The sequence below is a fragment of the Gymnodraco acuticeps genome, unplaced genomic scaffold, assembly GCF_902827175.1.
Source record: "Gymnodraco acuticeps unplaced genomic scaffold, fGymAcu1.1, whole genome shotgun sequence".
NCBI lineage: Eukaryota > Metazoa > Chordata > Actinopteri > Perciformes > Bathydraconidae > Gymnodraco > Gymnodraco acuticeps.
The window spans coordinates 3,056,725-3,078,698 of NW_022989768.1; the positions used below are offsets into that span (position 1 = coordinate 3,056,725).

The window sequence follows — 21,974 nt, forward strand, 5'->3', positions numbered from 1 at the left end:
CATAGTGGGATTATAATCACAAAAGGCAGTCATAATTATAAACAATTTATAATTGTAACTTGTTTAATCTTCTACAGTTTTTTATGATGCACAAACCAAATATCTATTGTTCAAATAATTTGGATGATATTAAAAGAAATAGGACTTATTATTGTCTTTTGTCTTGAACCACTTTAAAAACAAAATGTGAAAACATTTTTGAAACATTTGAAAAAACACTTGAAAAAAACAAACATAGTACTTACTCCTTTACTAAAATAAATGTTTAAATACATTGCAAAATATTTTCCGTTTAATTTGTATTCTTCATACCTTTTCTCCAATTATTATTTCAGTTTCAAATGTTGCTTTAAATTATTTGCTTGATTCATTAAAACTTTATCAACATATTTTGGGGTTTTCTGTTGAAAATAAATAAAGCAATATGAACCTGGCCCCAACACAGATTACTACCATCTTCATTGTTTTCTCAACCAATATGATTTTTAAAATTAAAATAAGAACAACTTCCAAAAGAGAAGCAACTGTACTCTGACATCACTGTCAGCCCTTTTCTATTGAAATAACTGATTTATATTCCTTTGAACATTTAGGTAAGACTAACGAAAACAACATGACAATGATCCCTGTTTTTCTGTTTTAAACACTTATGGGTGCTTAATGTTTTTTTTAAAGATTTGTTTTATTATGGAAATGTTTAGTAATACTTAAAGTGTTATAAAGCAAACAAAAACTGTATAACTGACCAATTGTTGTGTAATAGTGTCCTTAGATTAAGTTTGGGCAACAGTTTTTCGAAAACAAGTGTAACATTTAGAATTTTAGAATTAAAATAAAAAGGAAACATTACTTTTATTTTTCGCTCTTTAAAAAAAATAATGCAAATCATGTTTATATGATGAGCTCCGGGTCAACACATATGAGTACTGTAGGCTACATGTAACGCGTTGAGCACAGCAACAGGTTAATTAGTCATTTTATTTTTAAAACAATTAAACAAAGAGGCAATGAACCTTAAGAATAACATCATATAAATACATTAAGTTCACAACTCAGCACTTTTTATCGATACATTTTTTTTTATGATACATTTGTAATATAATGAACAACTTTAATGGACATTAAAATGTATGATTAAGCAGTCTGTGTGCCGTTATGACGAATTCATATATGTATATATCATTTTATATAAGAGTACGTTGGAAACCCTCAGTGATTGCTGACTGTTTCCCTCTCCTTCCTCAGGAGAGGTGGAGATCTGTGTCGGAAGTACCGTAGTTTATGTATGCTAATGTGTAGAGTTGGGGGTTGTAGCTAGATATTTACGTTCAGAGGGAGCCGCCCTTCATTCACCCACATGGTTACCAACTGGTCGCCTTCGCGCCACTTTCCTATCCCCGCAATCATTTTTAACCAGCCTTACTGGGCTACAAATTGACTCCCGATCGGCTCGGATTTCTCTTTATGTTCCGTTGTTGTTCGCCGGTAGAAAACTTTCCGGAACAGTTTCGTATTTATTCCTCTCTTTTGTCGGTAAGAGACTACACGGCAGCCCAAGCAAGTGAGCGAAGATGGTGGATTTCGGCTGGTGAGTGTCTGCCGAGCGCATGTTTATCAGGCAAGGAAGTCGGGTTTGGGGTTGTTTATTATCTCTGTTTTGCTGCACGAAACCTCTAAACGATGTGTTTTATGCCTGTTTTAATGTGTCTTAATATCGTACTACTGGAGGGGAAATGCAAACATTAAATCCTAAATGATATGCTGGCGATGAAAACAGTGTAACGTGAGGCGCATGGCAGCCCCCTCTGCTCCACCATTGAGGGAATGAGGGAGATTTGAAAAGCTGTCCAGAGCCTTTCTCCTTAGCAACTAGTTGAGAATAATACGACATTCTCGTAACAACACCCGAGTTTGTGTAAACATGCGTGTCCAATATTAGTAAGGAAAGTTTGTAAATGTGGATAATTTGTTGCTCAGTCTCGAATGCAGTGGTGTGTGAGTTAAAGTGCCCCCCAGAACAAAGCAGCAGCACATGGGGCAGTGATAGGCCGCGCGTTTTAGCTTAGCTACCTTAGCCTAGCTGCAGACACTCAACACAGTTGTGTTGTTGGGTAAACACATACATAACAGTATAAAGGGTTGGGATCACATTTAGATAAAGATAGGAGCAGATAAATACAGCCAATCCACCGGGGCAGGTGGTGTATGTTCAGACGTGTGCTCGTTTGTTGTTGGCTAGCGGCTAATCAGTATAATCAAACTATTTAATTGTATTAGCTTGCGAAACAACTGCAACAGACCCACCGAGTTTACTGTTAACACACTAAACTGCTCATGTGCCACATCAAAGTTGTAGTTATTGCAGCTGTAGCAACGTTAACACGGTTTTCCATGTTTTCACCAGGCTAATTCGTTAGCTCCCAGCAGCTAAGCTACCTGCCCGACCACGGCTGCTGTTTGCTGCGGACATTAGCTGTGTTTTTCTCGGGGATCCGACACAGCAGGCCCCGGTGTTTGCGCCAAATAAACAACACGCAACTACACATTTTTAAGTCAATACAGCGTTAGCGCGATTTGTCGTAACTCATTTATGCTAAGGTTGGCGCACTTGGAGGCGCCATGTTAAAGGCGGTGGGGGAGGGGTGATCAACAGTCTCCCTGCGCATGCGCCTCAGTGTCGCAGGGAACGCGGGCCGCAGGCTGTGCAGCTCATTCATGTTTTCTGTGACCTCGTGCTGCTGCGATAAATCACAACATCTCCTATCACAACAACTAATTCGTGTAATCCTCGACTAATCAGGAATAGTGATGCACTTTATTGATGGAGACGATTTGAATACCACGTTTTTTTGGGGTGGATTTAATGAAAGAAATGGGTTACATGTGCGCACACATCAACCTAAGGATGTAACTTGTTGCAATTCCCAAAAAGTCGAATTGTTCTCTAAGGTGTATTTTTTTCTCTTTCCCCCCCCCCCCCTTCCAGATCCACCATGATATCCTGAGGCCAACCCGAATTCCAACCTGGACCAGTGTGACAGTCTTTCCCATGTTGCTGTAATCAGTCTGTGTATTGTCAAAGTGCTTACAGTGCAGGTAGTTCTATGTCATACCTACTGCAATGGAGGCACTTACAGCAATACCCTGACACTGATGTGCAGAGCCCTTTGATGTTATGTGTCATGTGAAGTACTGTCTTTGTGCTAAGGTGCATCTAGTGCAGATAGTGAAATAGACTAGCACCTACTGCCCTAAGTGCTCCTTCTGGCATAAGGGGCTGTGATATGCGCCACCAGACCCTTTTTTTTCAATTTCCAATTGGGCTTTAATATCTTGCAGTTCTCTGCTAGTTTTGCATAGTTGCACTACAAGAATAGATGAGTTGTGCAAATCTATGCAAAACTGATGGTGGCCTGCTTGCTCTCCACCTGTTTAGATTTTTGGTTTTGGGGGTGTCACATCAAACACAATTGGTTTGAATAATACAAATGTAGTGCTGATATCAAATAAAAAAACACGTATTTTCCAGTTTGTGAAGTTACTGAGTTTCAGCAGTGCTAAAGTGCTTATAGTGCAGGTAGTGTCTTTCTCCTATCTACTGCAATGTAAGCACTTAAAGTACTTCTAACTAACTGCATCTTTCTGAACCTCGGATGTCTATGGTCATGGGTGATCTGTTAATCATCACTTGGTCAGTTTTGCTGGTTTGCATCCAGCTTTTTCTGATGTTCGCTGTGCAAATCCATGCAAAACTGACTAGGTTGATGAACTGTTCTGCTAAGTGGTATTGCTCTTAAACATAGATCTTATTTCCTCGTGGTGGGTATATGGTGTCTAAAATACTTGGAGATGTCCCTTCCTGTGCAGGTGGGGATTTGTAGCAATGCTGAGTACCTGGAGGTATTGCACTTGTCCCGGCCTGTATAGGAACGAGGAGATGGAGCTGACCTGGATCCTGACCTCAGTATACTAGAAAAATGAATGCACTCAACTTTATGACTGCTTATTATGTATGCAATGCATGTGATAGTTGATGGGGATATGTTTTTTTTAAAAATTGGTTAATTGTAATGTCATTTGAAATTTATATTAAATTGTTTACACTTTTCTTTTTCTTGAATGCTTTATTATGCAAATCTCACAATGAGTTAAAGGAATTTAACACTGTTTAGTCATTTGGTAAATTGAAATGCACCTCAATTGAATTTGTATAGGATTATTTGGAAGCTTTTTTTAATGGTTATATCGTGCCGCCTTTATTAGACACTTGAAGCAAGACAATACAAAAAGTAACATTATTTATTTTAGATTAATAAACTAATTCTATGGCCAGTAACTTTTGATTCTCTTTACACTTTCTTTAACTGATGGGCATCCACTAATATTCTAATAAATGTAATTTTTTGACCACCATATCGGATTACATCTAGCACATCACCCATTGTGTTAACAGCTTTAAAAAAATTGAGGTGCAGTATTCAATGCACACAAGACAGACATTTAAGAGCACAGCCCTGAATAACAGCAGTTTATTACAGGAGGCCACAGTGAAGGGCAGTAATGGCTAAACTGATGGGGTCTTATTGTAGTAGTTGCCCATTCATTTTGAATATGAAAGCTGAATATTACCTCTAGTTTTTTTCAGTTTGCAAATCACAATCAAGCCCACATGAGTTCAAGGCTAACTGAAAACATGGAAAATAACTTTACAATTTAATTTTTAATTACTGAGAAGAAAGGCAAAACTCAATCTTTAATTTGAATTCAAATCTAAATGTCAAACTAAGATGTTAATGACAATAAGCAAACGTTAGTCAAATAAGAAATTGAGAACTATTGAAAATTACGAGTAGGCCCCTACAGTGTAATTACATTTACTTGAATTTGGGATTAAGGGCAAAACATAGGCATACCCATAGTTTATGAATCAATCCATGATTTAAGAAAACCCTTAACAGTCACGCCTCATCAATACAAACTGTTCTGTAAAGAGACCTTTGCTTCATATCCACCTAATCTCTGCACCCTTCAGCGTTGATATTGTTTAATTGTCATAATTAAATCAGGTCTTAACTCAAAGGGGGCGGACACTAGATGGCGCTGTCCGTTCGCCGGCAGCTGCTCACCGGCCACGGGGTGCAGGTAACGCTGCGGTACCGCCTTCGCTCCGGGTCCAGCTAACTTGGACAACATGCCGCTGTGTAACAGACTCCTCACACCGCTGCAACTTTCACTCCGTCAGCCTGCACTGAAATGATGATCCGCAGCGTTTCCTCCACACAAACGCCACATGGTCGACGACGCTGAGTCCTGAAACCTGAGATGTGGACGGGACTCACCTGAGCTGCCCGAAGGTTCAGAAGAAACCTTAACTTCCAAACAAGCGTCTTTTTGTGGCGTATAACCCTGGATTTGGTTAAAATGGGTGTGCTGCTGTGGACGAACTGCGTTTTCTTGCTGGCGTGTGGCTCTGGATTAGGGTTTGGCAGCCCCAACAGATGCGATGAAGTGCGGAAAGTTTTCCAACTCAAACAAATTGGACCAAATCAATTATTGCCTTTGAGCCCCAGACCAGGTATGTTTGAGATACACATGAGAAGCTAACCTATGCTATCATATAATTGATGTCACATTTCTTTCGATAATTTAATCATTAACATCTATTTAGCAACGAAAGCATCATCAAGCTAAACCCTGAATGAAAGAAATATGCCAGAGAGAAGTCATTCAACACTACATTACCTTCCTGTTGAGGTCACTAACTGCACTGTGGATTTTTAACCTGTCATTTTCTGGCTATTGAAGTACTCTTTGTAGTTACAAAATGCGCCTTTTTAAACATATTTAGAGGCGTGTGTGCAGTCATGATAATAACATAGACAGAATCTGGAGAGCGCTAAACTGTTTAAAGTTTTAAACCTTTGTGTGATGGGACGTTTACATCGAGAAATATGGAGGAAATGCCGTGTAACGCAATTATGTTTATTTTGGATATAATGTTTGGACCCATAACTTAAATTTGTTTCCAGGAGTGTTTCAGTTTAATACATGTTGAAATATTTCAATAGGGTTGCATGGGCTAGAGAGATAGGTTTGGAGATTATAATTTGCTTGTGTTTGCGCAACAAAACAACCTTTAAAATGTGGTTGTCTTGGCTGTTTTATATGTGCTAACGTTTTTCGAAGGAATCTAGAAGTTTAAACTCCTGAGATGATGTGTTGTTTTTTGACGGCTGTCAGCAGATAAGTGGCTTGCAGGGATAAACAGGAATTATTTAGTCTAAAGTTAGGTAAACAAGGCCTCATTTAACTTTCTGAACACCACCCATAATGCAATTTCATATTATACTTCTGCACATCAATTAGGTGGGATGATGGGTGCAGATATTTCAAGTGGGCTGTCATTGACCAAACGGCTTGCTGCTGCTTTCTCTTGGAAAAATAAATCTTAACAGTGTTGATAGCATCCTGCCACAAACTGCTCCCTACAAACTTCACTTTCCTCTGCTGCTGTGTGGAAACTGATTACATTGGCAGAAAACCCTCAAATACTTCCTAAACCTCTAACTAACCCTTATAATGCCATCACCACTCCTGCCCTTTAAGTGAGCCTGTGTGAATCTGAATCTCAGTGCTACTTCTCAACTGAAAAGTACTTTCTCAGATATGAATGATGTGTGCAGTGGGTGCCTCCTGTAGAGGCGATGATAAGCTCCTGATTCAGTAACGTTATAACAACACTTGCTACTGTTAATATCTGTGGTGCTGCTGACCCTTCTTGCAACCTTGCACATTTCCTCTTAAACTGAATGCATCTTGACATTAGAGATGTGTAAATGGTTTCCTTGATGGATTCATATTAATGTATGGAAACACATCAGAGAGTGTAATGGGCAATAGCATAATAAATCCTGTATATCGTATAATTTATCTATTCTTTAGGGTTGGCTTGTGATACATTGCCAGAAATTCCAGGAGATTGAGAGCGAGCTGTTTCTATGTTTTCGAATAAGACGTGCCAAACAGCCTTCAGTTTGGGTCAGAATATGGCAAGCCATAAGTCTTTCCCCTCAGCCAACTAAAGCTGCTTTCTGTGAAAATAGTTCTGGGAAGCATTTAGGTGAAAAAAAAAAAAAAAAAACCAAGACCTGGGGCTCTTTCAAGTTGTCTTATCTGGGAGAGTTTAAATTCCTCCACGTGTGCCATCGCCTGCCCTGCACCCTCCTCACTCTTCTTCAACTGATAGCGTCTCTGGCAACAGCTCTGCACTCTCTGCACACTCTGCCTAGGCTTTTGCACAGTTTTGGGACTCTTTTAAGATGTTTTGACTGTCCCCTATGAAGGATTGCTTATTTGTTCATAGCTTAGCTTATCACTGCCACAAACTGGTGAGCCGATAACTTTTTGACTCTCATCTCTGCTCAGGTTCTTTGTGTTTTGGTTTTCTGCTCCAGTAAAGCATTTGTTGTACTCCTATAATGGTGGAATAATGATTTTGAATGACCAGAATCAACTGCAGCTTTTCAAACAGACATGATTAGGTCCATAATATTATATTTCTTTAGAATATCCCATACTATTTATTTACCTTGTATTTTTCGACTTGTGTGTATCTCTCTATATAAACATGGATTGTCAATACATTTAACCTCGATGACCCCTTGACTTTTATTTTCCCATAATTGGTTGACCCCTCTGTTTCTGAGTGAAATATTTCCATTTGACAGATTCTCATGAGTGCTGCTAAAGAAAGTTGCTTGTCACTTTGGACGGTTGCCAATTTATCATACAGGTATTAAAAAATATTTTTAGACACACACACACCTATTCATACTTGCCTTTTGACAGTTTAAAGTGTCAAATCTACCTGACTTGCATGTCTGTGGAATGGAAAGTAAGTGGAGCACCCTAAGGAGAGCCTCTAGATCCCCAGCCACAACTTCATGCCTCTCACATATTTGTTTTACATTCATGTAACATATGTAAGCAATTTGTTACTAAATAAATACAAGGTGAAAACCCACAAGGTTGGGGAACATGGTGTACCTATTCATAAGTGTCACACTCCCAGGTTTATGTCACGGTTTTAGTGTTGTCTGTCTGGTTGTGGGTTTTGTAAGTCTGTTCATTCGGTGTTTCGTCTTCCTCCTTGTGTTTTGTCTGGTCCTCCTCCCTGTCGTTGGTTTCCCTGGTGTGTCTGATTGTCTCGTTGTGTTCACCTGTTGCCCTTGTGTTTCTCCCTCCCCTGCCCGGCTGTGTCTTGTCCTGTGATTACCGTTCTGTGTATTTGGTCTAGTCTTCCCCTGTGTTCCATGTCGGTTCATTGTTTCCCCTTCATGTTATTCCACGGTCTGTGTTCCTTGTGCTGCTCGTTTGTTTTGGATATTTTGGATACTGCCTTTTTTGCCACAGCTTTTATTATTTAATAAAGCTCGCTTTTCGTTAAATTCTGCATTTGAGTCCTACCTGCTTCACCCAAGCGTAACAGAATGAACCGACCAAATTTGGACTCAGCAGATTTGAATGTTTTGGCCCCACAGGCGGAATGTCTTGGGTACTCTCTGGAGTACATTTATTACACCTGGAAGAACGCCTCATCTAGACGAGGTAAAGAGGCTGCTTTGAAGGAGGCACGCTGGGAGGTTGCTCGCAAGCCCTGGCTCAGGAGCTTGTTGCCTGAGTGGCTACAAACTTTTACAAGTAGCCCTGAAGACTTGTCACAAGCTTCTAACCCTTTCCTGGGATCCGACTACTGTCCTGTTGGAGGTCCACGGAGTCTCCAAAAAGCCTCTAGGAGACGCAGGGCCAGGATTCCAGCCCGTGCTTCAACAGCCATGATCCCGGCTTCAGTTCCGGTTTCCACAGCCATGGATCCATGCACCAGTACCGGCCCGAAGAGCTATGTTTCCTTGCTCGATTACCTGGCCCACACAGCCATGGTCCAGGTCTCTGTTCCGGTTCCAGCGGCTCCAGTTCCAGCCTCAGACCTTTTCTCAGGAACCCGTCGGGCGTTTGGAGGTCCACGGAGCCTCCAAAAGGTCTCTGGAAGATGCAAGGCCAGGATTCCAGCCCGTAGTCCAGCGGCTCCGGCTCCAGTGCCGGTCCCAGCAGCCATGTTTCCGGCCCCAGTTCTGGCCCCAGCGGCCATGGTTCCGGCCCTGGTTCCGGCCCCAGCAGCCATGGTTCCATGCTCCAGTGCCGGCCCACACAGCCATGGTTCCGTGCTCCAGTACCATCCCACACAGCCATGGTTCCGTGTTCTGGTTCCGTGCCCAGCAGCCATGGTTCCGGCTTCATTACCGGCCCCAGTAGCCATGGTCCCGACTCCAGTTTCGGCTTACCGACGCCAGCTCCCAGAGTCCTGTCGGCGTACCGGCCGACTCCAGCACCTCGTCTCCTGTTGGCTCTCCAGCCAACACCAGCTCCCCGAGTCCTGTCGGTGTACCGGCCGACTCCAGCACCTCGTCTCCTGTTGGCTCTCCAGCCGACGCCAGCTCCCCGAGTCCTGTCGGCGTACCGGCCGACTCCAGCACCTCGTCTCCTGTCGGCGTACCGGCCAACGCCAGCTCCCCGAGTCCTGTCGGCGTACCGGCCAACGCCAGCTCCCCGAGTCCTGTCGGTGTACTGGCCGACTCCAGCACCTCGTCACTTGTTGGCTCTCCAGCCGACGCCAGCTCCCTGTGTCCTGTCGTCGTACTGACCGACACAAGTTCCCTCTCAAGTCCCCTCTCAAGTTTCCTCTCAAGCCCTCTCTCGAGTTCCCTCTCAAGTTCCTACCCGAGTCCCCTTTCAAGTTTCCTCTCTAGTCTCCCCTCGAGTTCCCTCTCGAGTCCCCTCTCAAGTTGCTTCTCAGGTCCCCTTTCGAGTCTCTTCTCAAGTCTCCTCTCGAGTCTCTTCTTGAGTCCTCTCTCAAGTCTCCTCTCGAGTTCCCTCTCGAGTTCCCTCTCAAGTCTCCTCTCGAGTTCTCTCTCAGGTCCCCTCTCAAGTCCCCTCTCAAGTCTCCTCTCAAGTTCCTTCTCGAGTCCCCTCTCAAGTCTCCTCTCAAGTTCCCTCTCGAGTCCCCTCTCGAGTTACCTCTCGAGTCTCCTCTCCAGTCACCTCTCGAGTTCTCTCTCAGGTCCCCTCTCAAGTCCCCTCTCAAGTCTCCTCTCAAGTTCCTTCTCGAGTCCCCTCTCGAGTCTCCTCTCCAGTCACCTCTCGAGTTCTCTCTCAAGTCACCTCTCGAGTTCCCTCTCAAGCCCTCTCTCGAGTCTCCTCTCGAGTTCCCTATCGAGTCCCCTCTCAAGTCAACTCTCGAGTTCTCTCTCTCTCTCTCTCTCTCTCTCTCTCTCTCTCTCTCAAGTCCCTCAAACCCTAACCCTGCTCTCCTGCCGGGGGTTCTGCCAACTCCATGTCCTGTCCCGTTGGGGGTCCCGCCGACTACTCTTCTGCCGGGGGTCCTGCCAACCCTGTGTCCTGTGCCGTTGGAGGCCCCGCCGACTACTCTTCTAGGGGGGTCCTGCCAACCCTATGTCCTGTGCCGTTGGAGGTCACGCAGACTACTCTTCTGCCGGGGGTCCTGCCAACCCTATGTCCTGTCCCGTTGGAGGGCCCGCCGACTACTCTTCTGCCGGTGGTCCTGCCAACCCTATGTCCTGTGCCGTTGGAGGTACCGCCGACTACTCTCCTGCCGGGGGTCCTGCCAACCCTATGTCCTGTCCCGTTGGCGGGCCCGCCGACTACTCTTCTGCCGGGGGTCCTGCCAACCCTATGTCCTGTCCCGTTGGGGGTCCCGCCGACTACTCTTCTGCCGGGGGTCCTGCCAACCCTATGTCCTGTGCTGTTGGAGGTTCCACTGGGGGTCCTGCTAGCTCCATGTCCAGTCCTGTTGGAGGTCCCGCCAACTACTCTCCTGCCAGGGGTCCTGCCAATCCTATGTCCTGTTCCTCTGGGGGTCCCGCCGACAACTCTTCTGCCGGGGGTCCTGCCAACCCCTTGTCCTGTTCCGTTGGAGGCCCCACCATCACCTGTCTCACCGGGGGTCCTGCCAACTCCTGGTCCTCTTCCGTTGGGGATCCTGCCGAAGCCTGTCCCACTGGCTCTGGTTCCTGTTCGGCCGACACCGGGTCCTGCCCGGCCCCCCGTAGCTGTCTGGTCTTCGCCCTCGAGCCTGGCCCACTGAGAGCCGCGGTCTTCGCCCTCGAGCCCGGCCCCCCTCGAGCCGCAGTCTTCGCCCTCGAGCCCGGCCCCCTGAGAACCGCGGTCTTCGCCCTCATGCTCGGCCCCCTGAGTTCGCCCGCTGTGGCGTTCGCCCCTTTTTGAACTCTTCCTTGCCCCCGGGCCGTCCGCCCGAGAACCCCTCCTTGGTCTCTGCCTTGCCCCCGGGCCGTCCGCCCGAGACCCCCTCCTTGGTCTCTGCCTTGCCCCCGGGCCGTCCGCCCGAGACCCCCTCCTTGGTCTCTGCCTTGCCCCCGGGCCGTCCGCCCGAGACCCGTCCTCCAGACCCCCTCCACACACCCTTTCTTGGCCCTAGTTATGTGTCCCTCCTCCGGTCCCCCTCCACCCAACCTGCTGGACTTTTTTTTTTGGGACGTCTGGGATCCGTCCCTTGAGGTGGGGTTCTGTCACACTCCCAGGTTTATGTCACGGTTTTAGTGTTGTCTGTCTGGTTGTGGGCTTTGTAAATCTGTTCATTCGGTGTTTTGTCTGGTCCTCCTCCCTGTCGTTGGTTTCCCTGGTGTGTCTGATTGTCTCGTTGTGTTCACCTGTTGCCCTTGGTGTTACGGTATGGAGGTAAAGAAGTGTACTGTTATGGACGTGGGCAGCCAGCAGCAAAACCAATTTGAATCTTATATTTTGAAACTCCTCCGCAATCAGGTTTTGACATGTAACTAAAGCTGTTATCTATGTTCTCTTTAGAGCCACCAGACTCCATAGGGGGGAAAAAATAAAACTGAAAATGTATACAACATTACACGGAGGTTGCTCTAACGCTGCATCAATATGTTTGTGTTGTTTGACATCTGAGCTAACCATTTAAAACATCAAAAGAGAATAGTAATGGATGCCAGCTTAAGCTTACATTGATATTGATTTTCTTTTAGCCAAGCCTCTTTTTAGGTGGTTGATGATGTTTTTGCTGTTGCCCCCTTGGGTGTCAAATACACTGACTTTGACTAATTACAGGTCTGACCAGGGCCTGTAAATGAACCCAATTCCAAAAGTTTGAACTATCTCTTTGACATTTCTCTTTTGTTGAACAAAATAACAAAGACAAATGTAATTTCTGGCTAAGTGAATTTCGAAATACAGTGGCACCATGAGAAATGAGTTATTCCTTCCCATTTTTATTTTAAGATCCTAACATTCAATCTTAACTACTCTTAGGTTCAGACCTTCAGGTGTGCATGTCCAAGAACCTGACCTGCTGCACCAAAAAGATGGAGGAGAAGTACCAGGTGGCGGCCCGGAGAGACATCCAAAACCTCCTGCAGACGTCCAGCTCCAGCCTCAAGTTCCTCATATCGCGCAATGTGGCAGCTTTTCAAGGTAAGAGTTAACTGGTGTGCTGCGTGTGTGTGTGTGTTTATTCATCACTGTAACAAATGTTAAACTTCATAAACGCGTGCTGAGATGAGAGAGCAAATGTTTACGTGGATAATTGTATGTGTGTAGTTGTTTGTGTGTGTTTCCGAGTTGCAGTACACATAGGAGTTGGGGTTTGTGTGGGTGTTGTGAAAACAGTGGATGAGTCAGTGTGCGTGCAGCTAGGCTCCACTTCAGAGCAAACAGAGAGGGTCTGTCCTCCTTCCAGATCTACCACTACACTATGATCCTGAGATAAGATGGACTCAGGATGCCGTCTCTAAGGGTGAAAGTCTGTCAGGGATATGCACTGGGGCTTTTACTAATAGCTGCTTTTCCTGTGCAAGGTGTCCTCTTATACTGATACCTCCATAAAAGCAACATATTTAGGGCAGAGGAACACAGTTAGCTCAGCATAGAAACACCATAAACTGGCTGCAACCCATCCCCACATCGGTTTTCAACCTCTTTCTCTTATTGTTTTGCATTCCTCTCCATCCTTTTCATTCAGCAATGATTGACAGTTAGCGTACAAGCAACAACTTGCCTCTGTCTCTCTCCTGCCCAGCGTGGGATGTTTCTCCCACTCTAGTTAATGGCTGTCATATGATGGCTGAAATGAGTGGGCAACAAATGCAGAGCTTACGACTTGAGTGTACAGTCTCAGACATATCATTAAGCCAATTCTCTTTAACGATGTCTCTCAGTTTAAAGACGTGCTGTTATCCTCCTCCTAAACTCAAATGGTTTATGGGAGAGTCCCGGCATGATCACAGTGTTTTAGTTGAGGTTGGAAGGGGCAATGCCCTGTTTGTGTTGTCAGATGTTTGATGTCTCTACTGGGGCTCTGAAGGTGAATTAAAATACCCTGCGTTTATGATGGTTTTCATAAGGCATTGGCAGATTTTTTAAATACTGTTAACTTATTACAAAATGGCAAACAGTCTTATTTAGGTGAAAGGTTTAAAAAAAACAACCTCTAAAAAGAAAAGTTCAAATCCAATGAAAAAACTAAAGACTTCACTTCCTTTGGCACTTCCCCCTCAACTGAATACATCTTCAAAACGGTCGCTAACATATAGAAATGTCCCAACATTTGGTTTTTAGGAGAACCTTTGAACTTCAGATGAATACATGTTTGGTATAGTATTACAGGTATGTGTATTTGGGACTTGCTCCAAATAATTGACATGTTGTTCAGTACAACAATGTTGACTATTCTGATTGTTTTTTAAAATGATTGTTGGACAATATTGGGGGACCAAAGCAGATAAGAGTAAGCTTAATCAGGGCTACACAAACAATACATGTTTAAAGTTAAAGTTCTTGTTACTTAAAGCCAGTCCAAGAACTGGCAGCTTTGTGAGTGCAGGGCAAGTCAAAAAAGACTACAGGAGCTGGTAGCTGTTTGAAATACTCCTAAAATGAGCAGCACTCACATGGTTTCATCTGAGGAATGGCAGGCAGTGTGCTCTCTTGCCAAAGCAAACAGAGTTCCCTGTCAACAGCGGCTCTCATCACCAGTCAACAAACAGTGGCGGCTGCTTCCAACATCCAGGCTGCGTAACACAAGTGGCAACAGACGCTCAGCAATTTAGGTTTCATATTGGATCACAGGCAACGGCAGTGTAACTACCCTGACATTTATTAAGTCGTTATGTTGTGTTCCCAAGTTGTTATTCTGATTTATTTAAAATAAGTTGTGGGTTCTAAGTCATTTGTGACTGATTATTTTCTTGATATATATATTTATATTCTTTTTTTAAATTTACATTTTTTTAAATTTTTTAGTTCGCATGTTCAGATTGTTTGTATAGTCCGACCTGCAGTCCAGCCCCCATAGATAATACCAAATGTTGGCTTGTAATTGACTTGTTGTTTAAAAAAGTTTGTTGATTGACTGATTGATTCGACTTTTAAAATACTCCCTGTGAAATTTCTTCACGTTTGCTTTTGAATTCTCATCTAAACACCTTGCTTTTACTTTCTTCACGACCTTTGCAAAGCTATATGTATGTGTCCAGAGGCATATTGTTCTTGATTTTCCGTCCCTCTCATTATCGTGAACCCCCGATTTCTGGAGGAACAAACTTCCACTTCGACTCAGAAGAACTGATTGGAATTTGTGGTTCAAAGTCATTGTGACCTCACAAAGTTACTTAGCTTTTGGCCATAACAATAAATAATATATTTAATCATGTTAAACATTTTAAATCCTGCAATGTTTGCATTTATGATTGCTTGCCAGCAATCTTTCCCTATTGCTGGAATTTTTACTTTGTTTGTTGTCATGTTACTACCACCAACTTTAGATAAGGGAAAACGTGTGTCCAAAAATATCTTCTGGATCACATATAAACCACATATATATATATATTTCATAAGCTAAATCAAGTTGCGCATGAAAGAAATGTAAACCACAAATGTAACTCTTCCTCTCTGCCGGTTCAATATTGTTTGTCTTGCTATTGAAGTAAATCTATGCTGATAGAAGCTGATGATTGTTAAAATGTTGCTGCTGTTTTTTTGACTCGCAGTCTATAATATCTTAGCACGCACACACTCACACACTCACGTACGCACACAGAGCCACCCACGTGGCATTGTTCTATTTGGTTGTGAAGGTTTTAAGGGTCTTTGTCACATGGAGAAAACTCTCTGTGGCACCATATGTATGGGAAGCACGGAGGGAAAGAAATGTCTGGCAGGTTGTTAGATCTTAACAGAGTGGGGGAAAAAAAACCAGCTTTGCTGTTCATGTGCAGACATAAAAGAAACACAAGTCAAGCATTTAATCCTTCTTTCCTATCCAGGGAGTGTTCAATGATGCTGAATTAATGATGCTGAATTAATATGACTGAATTGTTTGTTATTCATCTTGTGTGACTGTTAGTTTTGTTCTGGGTGTTTTCAGATTATAATGGAGGTGGAAACAAGCCAACAACTTTACGGATGGTTTTTAAATTGAAATAAGATGTTATGTTGACTGCCCTCAGCATTATTACTGCTTCACCGTAGACACTTTTGTTGAGTACTGGAAGAAATACTTCTCTCTAGGAGGTAGGAGAAAAACAAGTCCCTTAGTTTTAGCTTCCAAATGATTGGCAGCCTGCGCTGTAATTTGAGAGACAACGGAGAACAAGCAGAGTGTATAATGCATTACAACCACAGACAGGAAGAAGGGCGAGTTAAAGGGGTGCAGACTAATGTGGTCATTTGTTATGTGCAAAGCCTTCAATTAGGCATTTTTTATATATATGCAGCTAAAAGGAGAGGGGGCAAGACACACTTAGAGGAATGTAGATGAATAACAGTCTGAAAGACTTAGGAGACAGGGAAAATAGCTCTAACCAATAAAATGCTATTTAAAATGTTTTTCTTCCTCTGGGACTTTTTTTTGCCCTTTAATGGGCTGCAGTAATAACACGTCTTCAAGAGCATATGTAGAAAAAGTGCTTAATACTTACACATAATGAGAGATGTTGATTATGAGAGCTTCAAAGCACAGCTCATCCTACATTAATGGCTGAATACGTGTTTCCATTTCCTTTATGTGCCTCAAGATTAGAATATCTCGTCCTTAAATGAACTTGACTGCTGCCTCTCAAATCTCTTCACAACGAAAAGATAGCTTGGCAACTGGGCTGGTTAAAACTAGAAAGAATAAAGATAAAGTTGATTGCATACTTTTCAGCAGAAGTCCTTTGAGCCTCCCAGCACATCACTTTTTTTCTCCTCTCTTTCTGCTGGTCTGTCAGTAAGCCTCTTAGGACTGCATGTTTTCTTTCACCGGTTGTGGGTTTCCTGCATGTTGTCCACACAATGCACAAATATGCAGCCTGCTCAGAGGGGCTTCAGAGGAGATCTTTTTTGCCCTGTGCAGGTTTGTCTTACATCCATGGCAACCAACCTGTGCAATCCTAGCTTCCCGCGGGGCGGCAGCCGATACAACTCAGAAACAGAGCATATTATGAATCGGCTGTTAAGATGCCTGAGAGACTGTCTGAGGAGGGGCACTTAAATCTTAGCAGAATGTCGGATACCACCAGATCAAAGGAATACCCTCCTTTGGGAAGAGCTTTGAGGAAATATTAAAGCAACATATTGCCTTCAAAAGTGAAGAATCCAGGGATATTTACAGAGGCTGGAACTGTTGGCTTGTAACAAATTAAAGGAATAGTTTGTTATTTTGAGAATGGGATTTTCCACTTAATTGCAGAGATTTGAATAAGAAAAGCAAAACTACTCCCATAGCTACCCGTTAGCCGTTACATACAAAGGTACAACCAGCATAGAGTTAGCTTTGCTTAGCATAAAGGCTAAAGGGAAAATCAACTATCCTGGCTCTGTCCAAAGGTTAAGATATACACCTACCAACACCTGTTAAGCTCAATCAAATAATTACCCAATGTTGGGGAATGAGATAATGGGACGAACAATACCACACTAATATTGGTTTAAAGCTCTGCTGTTGATTAGCCTAGCTTAGCATAACACATTTAAAGGCAGCATGCCGGGCTCAAATCCTCCTATGAAAGCATCCTGAGCTCAATATTTAACCTGCTATTTCTACATTCCTTTATTTCATACACATAATAAAAGCATCAGTTGAGTGGGTTTTCAGGAAGTTACATTCTGTCATGCTAATTAATTTCATTATACAAGACACAAAAGCGATGCTGACAAAAGTTGTGGCCTGCTAGACTTTGATTAGTAGGGTGATTAGCACCCGTCACAAAGCAGCTAAGTCTGGTGTCAGGTTGTAGCTTCATTTAATCGCCTCCATTTATAATCACTTGTAGCCTGTTCATTTGTTGCTCATAGTGTGCTCGATGACTCCCTGGTGTCTTTCCGACAGGAAACCAGCAGAAACACCAGCCCCGATGCTGTCATTGTGGTTTTTCTACAGATTAAACACAATGAGACACAGTGGGTTGAATAAATAGATTTAAAAGTGTTTGTTGACATATTTCTGTTTCTCTTAACAGCTCTGAGTTTTCAATATATGCATGCACAGATATTGGGAGTTTTCCATTTCCTCTTCTAGAGTTTGAGAGGAAAAGCAAATTACTTAATTAAAATATCTTTGAACTATTTCTTTAAAACAAGTAGTGCCGTTGTGCTGTGTTTGCAGTCTCACTTTATGGTGAACCTAAAAGCTGAAGCTTGGTCAGTATTTCATAAGAAAACAGACAATTATTTAGGATACATAAAAATATAGACTGTAGATAGTACAAAATGTGTTTTTAAATATCCAATATATTGCCTCAAAGCCTCCACCATTATTACAGGACCATGTGATGATCTAGACCTTAATAAATGTAATGCTGCTTTTATTGAATGTATGTGGTATGAAGCTGGTGTGACCATCAACACTCTGTGGCTTGTAGTCCTTTTAGCCTGGGAAGAAACATTTAAGTTGAGAAGACACATGAATCCAACAGACACTTATAGTCGGCCATTGCTTTTATAGTTGCTCTGCTTCTAATTGTGACTGTGAGCTACCATTTTGTCAGGAACACAAGTGGTGCCTATGAATGTAAGATCAAAGAGCCAGGGCTGAGTGCCGTTGAAGTGGAAAGCTAACCTGTTGTGGTCCGGTCTTGCTATTTGCGCTCATAAATGCTGATTGTGTTTCTGTTTACCAGCCTTTAAAGGATCCACTGCCCATCTTTTACTTTTGAATAAAGAAAGAAACATGGTTGAATGGCAGTGGCCCCACAGCTTTAGTAAGTGGAGACCTCAATTTGACGTCAAATAACAACCACGCTTTGTGCCGAACAAGGAGTTCTCAGTAGGGGAAGTAAAGTAGTTTGGATTGCTGCTGATTTGAAGGATGATGTTTTTTTAATTGTTTTTTCATAGCAGATTCTGTTTCTGTGAATAAACTGTGGTCCGTTGGAGTCAGTTCTCAGTTGGCTGACGCCCATACCATATGAACATAACATCCTTGGTTTGAATCCTATAAAAGTATATTTTTGATTTAATTGAATCATTCAACAGACTGTCTGCAATAAACTAAGCGTTAAGTTCAACCTCTGAGTATGCTGCTACCCGAGGCACATCCAATGGCATCAAGATGCTGAGATAAGCGGTATGTTTAAAATGTAACTGAAAGAAGAAAGGAAACACTGCTACAAGCCAATATCTGAGAGTATGAGGATAGCAGGTTAGATTTCTCACTGTTCTATAAAACATACAAAATGATAATCTTCATGATCATCATCTTATTGACAGTTTTCAACAAATCCAGTTTTTTTTAAATTAACTTTTTTAGCTTGAGAAGTAGGAATAAATGAACCCTTAAACAAACGTAATCCTTTAGTTTTTACTTAAACACAAATCACCAAATTATGAGATGCATGGTTTTCTTTGGACAGCGAATTGTTCTTTGTTTTGATATTCCACATTCAAATCTGAATGAATCTTAGATTATTACCATTAGCTAAATCATACAACTTTTGGCACTTGTAAATCAATTTGAATTTGTAACCAACTCTGGCTTAAATTCTCCCTCACGCATGTTATGTGTTGATGTAAGCCTGATCCTTAAAGCCCTGATAGTGGCCCCTTGAGGCAGGGCAGAGTTACCCATTGGGCAACGCGTGAAACTGCCCTGGGGGGCCCTTTGGAGGCTCCACATTTCTATATTAATTAACTTCAGCCTATGTCTCTTTATTATTACTTTTTGTTTTGTTACTTCCCATTGTAAAGAGTCCTTGGGTTTCGTGAAAGGCGCTATATAAATTGAAATTATTATTATTAACTGTTAATTTGTAAGGGCCTTGAGGCAAGTGCATTTTTACCCGTATTGTAGAGTGGGCCGTGTCAAATTATACTTAGTGTATATTCCTAAATACATTTTGTTGTTTGAATACGACATCTCACTTTGCCATGTTCTGAGCACTAAGTGAAGGGAAAACACGACATCAAGGGCCAGTTAAAGCAGATATCCCTTGCTGTTTCTGGTAAAATATCTTTATTTTGATATTCTATATTGTAGATTTGATGAAAGCGACCCTGAAATCAGCGCCTGTATTATGGTTTGAGATGCTCTCAGAAATCTGCTATTGAGAAGTTAAACTCAGATTGCACAAGTCTGGTTAACACTGGCATTATCATCTAACTGCATCACTAATGGAAAAGTTATTGTAAAAGCAGAGCTGCTGCAGCCATCGACCTTAACTAATTCTTTGCATCTACATTTCTCCAATGACTTCAAGTTCAAAACAGTAATTTGCTACCAAGGAAATATATTGTGCTGTGACCCGCCCAGCAGCACTGCATCACTGGCTACAGTAACACAGTGTTCCCTTCCAGTAAAGTTTCTATGTTGGTCACAAATTGGCTGCTCGCCTCGGTCAGGGAAAATATGCTGCTTTTTATAGGACTCTGCATTTTAGGATCTTTTGTCTTAAAATGAACATTCCTTGGATTAAATTCCCCTCAAGAAACACCATGATGCTGTACAAGCAGTTTCTTTGTTTCATCATTGTTTTATCACAGAAATTATGTTTCTGATTTAAAAATAAATAAATAAATAATAATACACGTTACTACATGATAAGAGGTGTGAGATAAAATATATCAGTTTTACATTTTACAACATAGTTTGGTAGTTGCTGTAAAACAATAGTTGGTTTTCTCTGTACAATGACCCGAGGTAATCCACAGAATACATGCTGGTGCCATGAAGATCTTCTACTGTGTTTTGCTCTCAGCATGGCTGTATGCCAATGTCTGTTGGTTGCTGGTTTGGTCCAGCACTTTGGTCTAAGATTAAATATTTCTACAACTATTGATGTCATGAACATTAATACAGACATTTATGGTCATCAGAGGAGGAACTCTAACAACTTTATGTCGTGACTCCTCCCCTAGCTCCACCATGAGCTTTGCATTGATGGTTTGAATTGAAATGTCTCTGCAGGGTTGATGAGTTGTCTAAAATGTGTTAAAAACCTTATTTCAATATATGTTGCCCTCAACATATATTGAAATAATTGTGGTGATCCATAAAGCTTAATCTATGGCCATCATCAGTTCGATATATGAATGTGTCCAATATTTGGTTTATAGCTAAATGCCTGCAAAATGTATTACAAGTCTTAGTATGTTACCTGCAAAGTGTAGGTGAACATGATAAACAGTATACCTACTAATTATCAGCTTGTTGACATTTTTATAGGGAGCGTGTAAGTTACTGTTTTTTAAAAACAAAGCTCCCCTGTGTCTCACTCCAGGGCCGGAGCACGGCTGTAGACTCTTAGTCTTGTTTTTCCATAACAGTAGCAAACCATTAGTCCCTCCACAAAGAACACTCTTAATGCTTTTTGTCTAGCATGAAAAGCTGTGAGTGTGTCTTGTTTGTGGGAAGAATGAAATATGGGAAGGCTTTACATCTGATACAAATAATGATTCCAGTAAGCACACAAGCAAACCTTATTAGATGGAAGTGCGATATAAATGTACATAAACTGAATATATTGAGTGGTGGTTGGATATTTCACATGTTGATTCTCACAGCTGGTCTTTAAATCCCTTCTAACCTGCTCTCTGCTCCTTTGTGTGGGACCTTTCATTTTGCAGACTCTTTGTCCACTGGGTATACAGCCGTGCCTTCTTTGTTGTCAGTCGTACAAGTGTGTGTGTGTGTGTGTGTGTGTGTGTGTGTGTGTGTGTGTGTATATGCCAACGCCAACGCAGGGGCCTCTCCTCGAGATTTCCACAGAATTTGGGCTTGGCTTTGTGATTCAGGGCTGGACAGTTGATCCAGGGGAGGACAGAGAGTGAAGAAGAATGCGAAGAAGAAGAAGAATGAGCGACTGATGGAGAGAAAGTTGGGAGGATGCCATATTCTATTGAAAGTCTATGCACAGCGTTTGAAGTCAGAGGATGAGGATTTAGAGGGAAGCAGGATTATTCAGAGTCAATACCCTTCAACAATCTAGGCGTTTGGGCTTCTGAAAGAAACAACGTAGTCAGACTAACCACGGCTGTCCCCCCTCCGTCTCCTCTTGCATCCCCTGTTTCAGACATGTTTAGCAGGTTTAACATTTAGGGAATATGCTCAAGCCAATTCTCTGGCAAATACTTTGATGAGGAGACTGATACTACTCTCTGTTACATATGAAGCTACTACCAGTTAGCTTAGCTGAGCACAAAGGGTCACAACATCTGCATAGCCTACACTTTAAATAAGGATGATTCAACTCTTCAAAGGGGTTTTATTGCTGGGCTATTTTTTTGTCTGAAAGCAGTGACTTCATGGAGTCACGGGTTGCCTGGCAACTGTTCCCAGCTAAGAAATATGCTGTGTTTCAAAACACGTAATTTTAATACGTATTTTGAATCCCCTTACATACCATATACTTTTTCAAGTGTGCCTAAAATCGAGACATGCAACTCAT

General features: G+C 42.5%; 1 protein-coding gene across 1 annotated transcript in view; it reads left to right on the plus strand.

Moving 5' to 3' along the window:
* The first annotated feature begins 5,155 nt into the window (after positions 1 to 5,155).
* The window catches only part of gpc5a (glypican 5a), a 138,078-nt gene continuing 121,259 nt past the window's right edge, over positions 5,156 to 21,974 (plus strand). The window contains exons 1-2 of the mRNA XM_034219593.1: positions 5,156 to 5,575; positions 12,367 to 12,528. Coding sequence (XP_034075484.1) covers positions 5,422 to 5,575; positions 12,367 to 12,528 — 316 coding nt within the window. The 5' untranslated portion in view covers positions 5,156 to 5,421. The remainder of the gene's footprint in view (positions 5,576 to 12,366; positions 12,529 to 21,974) is intronic.